We start from the raw sequence: 4,928 nt of genomic DNA on the forward strand, positions 1-4,928 counted from the left end.
GATCGGACACACAGATCAATACTCATGTGATAGGATCCACAGATCAATACTCGTGTGATCGGACACACAGATCAATACTCTTGTGATAGGATCCACAGATCAATACTCGTGTGATCGGATCCACAGATCAATACTCGTGTGATCGGATCCACAGATCAATACTCGTGTGATCGGATCCACAGATCAATACTCGTGTGATCGGATCCACAGATCAATACTCGTGTGATCGGATCCACAGATCAATACTCGTGTGATCGGATCCACAGATCAATACTCGTGTGATCGGATCCACAGATCAATACTCGTGTGATCGGATCCACAGATCAATACTCGTGTGATCGGATCCACAGATCAATACTCATGTGATCGGATCCACAGATCAATACTCATGTGATCGGATCCACAGATCAATACTCATGTGATCGGATCAAAGAGACACACAGACATTTGGAGTATTGGGTCATTTATTGAAAAGAGAAACTTTGTCCCAAAATACTAAAAGGAAATATGTTCAAGAACAATTCTAAAGATGCTATGAAAACAACACCAACACCAACACCAACACCAACAACACCAACACCAACACCAACACCAACAACAACAACACCAACACCAACAACACCAACACCAACACCAACAACACCAACACCAACAACAACAACACCAACACCAACACCAACACCAACACCAACACCACCAACACCAACAACAACAACACCAACACCAACACCAACAACAACAACACCAACACACTGTTGATTAATTCAGAGACATAAATTATTGACTTTGGCCTGGTGCTAAAAATTAAGAAAATATACAATCAAACTATTCACATAACTGGAAAAGAATGTGTGTGTCTGTGTGTGTGTGTGTGTATATGTGTGTGTATGTGTGTGTGTGTCTATGTGTGTGTGTGTGTGTGTCTGTATGTGTGTGTGCGTCTGTGTGTGCGTGTGTGTCTGTATGTGTATGTGTGTGTGTCTGTGTGTGTGTGTGTCTGTCACCAATATTGATTACAGCAGAAATCCAACAGCAGAAGTATTAAATTTGTTTGAGATGAACACAAAAGATTAAATTACATTTTTAAACCTTCCCAATAATATAACTTCACCGTTGATGTTTTCGCTCGTAGTTTTTAAAAAATGTTTTCTTTCGTATTGTAAGAGTTCAGAGAATCTCGAGCTACCTTGTGCCTGGAAGAAGAAGCTCCGAAGCCAGAGATATATAATAATCATTATTTAATCATAACAAACAAGAGTCATCTGTATACATACATGGTCCAGGCCCGGACGCGCTCACATGGCTTCGCTTCCACAGTCTCCTGACTTAGCCAACAGTTTCTGTCTGGCGTCACCACGTAAGAGACCAAATTCACGTCTCACAATTAGTTTTATTCGCAGTCCATTCGCTGAGCTAAGCTCCCATTGGTTAGTGGAGGTATTCATACAAATACCTTTCAGAGACACAGCATGCTACGCTGACCAGCGAATAAGACATAAGGTTCACACCTGAAGGTTAGTTCCATTGGCCACTTCAAAGAATGCCTCAAATCGATAATCTAGCGGGGGTCAAAGCTCACACTTCCGGTCAAGGACAGGAAGTTCCCCTTCAGAATAAAACCCTATTATCCTGCCTACAGAATAAAAGCAACATCTCAGGTTTCAATCGGCATCCCTTTAACTATTGTCTAAACAATAAAACATCCATTCATTCCCATGCATCATACAATGAATCTTTACATTTGTCATTAACAAACAGAATAATAAAACAGTGATCCTCTCTTATGCTTCATAATACATTCCTCAGAATATTCCTCAAATTAATGATCATATCTTTCTTTATGTATTAATTTAAAACATAACCTCTCTTATCTACATGTGCAAGTGTATATAAAATCCACTACAACCTAACAGTATCAAAATCAATAATCATCTCCAACTAGATTCAAACTCCCGATTCAATCGATCTACGATGCGAATGATGAATAATCAATAAATTCACAGTTCATGGAGGAGAATGTGGTGACATCACTTCTTGATCCGGAGCAATATTGATCCATGAACCTGACGAGACAAAAAGAAATACAATACATAAAATATAAAAAAATGAATTATTCATCATAAATGTGTAAATAAAAAAACTAAAGCCGCATATTTACATCATCATTTAGACCTCAAATATGCAAAATGCAGTCATGTGAGCACATTATGCCTTTTAAGTAATAACTGCTTATTTAAATTCACTGAGTTTCTACAGCTGAATATTTGAGTTCTGAAAACGAGACTTCATCTGAGCTGCTGATGTGAAGGTTCCTGAAACCTTCTGGTCTTTCTCTTATTAATAATCCACAGGAACCATCACAAACGCTCCTCAAACCACAGAAACCATCACAGACGCTCCTCAAACCACAGAAACATCACAGAAACCATCACAGACGCTCCTCAAACCACATAAACCATCACAGACTCTCCTCAAACCACATAAACCATCACAGACGCTCCTCAAACCACAGAAACCATCACAGACGCTCCTCAAACCACAGAAACCATCACAGAAGCTCCTCAAACCACAGAAACCATCACAGACGCTCCTCAAACCACAGAAACCATCACAGACGCTCCTCAAACCACAGAAACCATCACAGAAACCATCACAGACGCTCCTTAAACCACAGAAACCATCACAGACGCTCCTTAAACCACAGAAACCATCACAGAAGCTCCTCAAACCACAGAAACCATCACAGACGCTCCTCAAACCACAGAAACCATCACAGACGCTCCTCAAACCACAGAAACCATCACAGAAACCATCACAGAAGCTCCTCAAACCACAGAAACCATCACAGACGCTCCTCAAACCACAGAAACCATCACAGAAGCAACTCACCGTGTGCAGGTCACCGAGGTCCTCACTGAGTCTCAGGGTTCAGGTTCTCAGAGAGCTCGGAGCTGTTGTCAGGACTCGGAGGGCATTGGGCTGAAATAAAGAAAGCAAAGAGGACGTTTCAGTGGATGTTCCTCTCCTGATTAGAGACCTGAACCACCTCCGTTTGGGTCTCTCACCTGTCCTCTTTTTGTAAGCCACTCCCCCCACAGCGACAGCCAGAAGAGCCCCCACAGCGAGGACGATGATGATGATGGTGATGATGGTGGTGTCAGAAGACTTCTCTGTTGAGCAGAAGACAATAAAACAGTCACAACCTGAAGAGGTGAAGCAGGACTGTAGACTGTATCTACGCTTGTTGGTCTCTCCAGCTGTCGTCTTGTTTGTTGTCTTGTTTGTTTTTTGACACAATGAGACAAACAAAGTCAAACTCCTTTCTGGCTGCCAGCACACTTTGAATGAACTTTATTCGTTCTGACTCCCTGACAGACACGTACATTCCTCCAGGTATTCCATCATTGTGTGTACTCGTCTTCTAAAAGGGACGGCAGTTCATCCAACACAGCGTCTACGACCTCTGACCTGTGGTTACACATTCAAATAGTGACACTAGGTCGGAGAACAACCTTTACAAACTGAATGTGACTTACAAAGGTGGTCAAATAGGTGAGACTGAAAGGTTTCTCTATGGATCAGAGCTCAGTAAGCAGTGGGCATCATTCTGGCTCCAGGGGCTCTTGCATTGGTTTAATACAAAATAATTGAGGGACACTAAACGGTCCATCCTCGTAAAAAGACACAAACTGATCCAGTAGACTAAATGTGTGCTCCACACCTTCATCCCTCCTGATCTCAGCCTCACCTCTGTTGGTCCTGATCACAGCTTCTTCCAGTGGGGTGACGATGATGTCCTTCACACCAGACAGCTGAAACACACACTCGTACCTCCTCCAGTCTTCAGCTGGGACTGATGAGAGCTTCAGGTCCACGCTCATCTGGAAGGATCCGTCGTGGTTGGGGAGGATCTCTCCTGGGTCCACGTCCTCGTGCAGCTCCTCTCCATCTTTCCTCCAGAACAGTGTGGCTGTGGTCGGGTAGAAGCCTGTAGCGTGGCAGCAGACTGGAGAGGAGGGAGTCTTCTGGAGGAGAGACACTGAGGGAAGCTCTGGAGAGGGAGGAGAGGTTAGAGGTTCTTTATTGTCATCATCTACAGTGTATTAAATAGAGATAGATATAGATATATATATGGGTCAATTACCAATAAGGCTGCTAAAGAATATTATATGTTTGTGTCTGGAACTTTGTGCTTCAACAAGTCTCAGTTGTTACATAACTTTTCAGTGTTTTAAATAGTTTGTAACTATTTTTTAACTTCACAGGCTAAAGATGGTCAAGTGGAGAAACTTTGAACTTCTTTCATAAAGTTCGTGCTGATTTCTCTTGACTTGACGGTGGCATCTTAAAGTATTAATATTCAATATTATCATGAAAAAGGTTTGAAAGTGTAAAATATATTTAACTTAACACAGAGAGAGAGAGAGAGAGAGAGAGGGGATGGAGGGACAGAGTGGGGAGGAAGTGAGGGAGGACATGTAGTGAAGGAGAGAAGGAGACATGTGAGGGACAGAGTGGGGAGGAAGTGAGGGAGGACATGTAGTGAAGGAAAGAAGGAGACATGTGAGGGACAGAGTGGGGAGGAAGTGAGGGAGGACATGTAGTGAAGGAGAGAAGGAGACATGTGAGGGACAGAGTGGGGAGGAAGTGAGGGAGGACATGTAGTGAAGGAGAGAAGGAGACATGTGAGGGACAGAGTGGGGAGGAAGTGAGGGAGGACATGTAGTGAAGGAGAGAAGGAGACATGTGAGGGACAGAGTGGGGAGGAAGTGAGGGAGGACATGTAGTGAAGGAGAGAAGGAGACATGTGAGGGACAGAGTGGGGAGGAAGTGAGGGAGGACATGTAGTGAAGGAGAGAAGGAGACATGTCATGTGACTGTTGGTCAGAAACAAGAGAAGGTTCATGAAACGAGGTCATGTGACTCTA

General features: G+C 43.2%; 1 protein-coding gene across 2 annotated transcripts in view; it reads right to left on the minus strand.

Annotated features, from left to right (window-relative positions):
- Positions 1-1,912: 1,912 nt before the first annotated feature.
- Positions 1,913-4,928, minus strand: part of LOC117738777 (major histocompatibility complex class I-related gene protein-like) — a 7,460-nt gene continuing 4,444 nt past the window's right edge. For both annotated transcript variants that reach the window (XM_034544899.1, XM_034544898.1), the window contains 4 exons: positions 3,749-4,051; positions 3,066-3,170; positions 2,890-2,979; positions 1,913-2,063 (listed from right to left, as the gene is read on the minus strand). In XM_034544899.1, the coding sequence (XP_034400790.1) occupies positions 2,912-2,979; positions 3,066-3,170; positions 3,749-4,051 (476 nt within the window). In that variant the 3' untranslated portion in view covers positions 1,913-2,063; positions 2,890-2,911. The remainder of the gene's footprint in view (positions 2,064-2,889; positions 2,980-3,065; positions 3,171-3,748; positions 4,052-4,928) is intronic.

Source organism: Cyclopterus lumpus, chromosome 11 (assembly GCF_009769545.1).
Source record: "Cyclopterus lumpus isolate fCycLum1 chromosome 11, fCycLum1.pri, whole genome shotgun sequence".
NCBI lineage: Eukaryota > Metazoa > Chordata > Actinopteri > Perciformes > Cyclopteridae > Cyclopterus > Cyclopterus lumpus.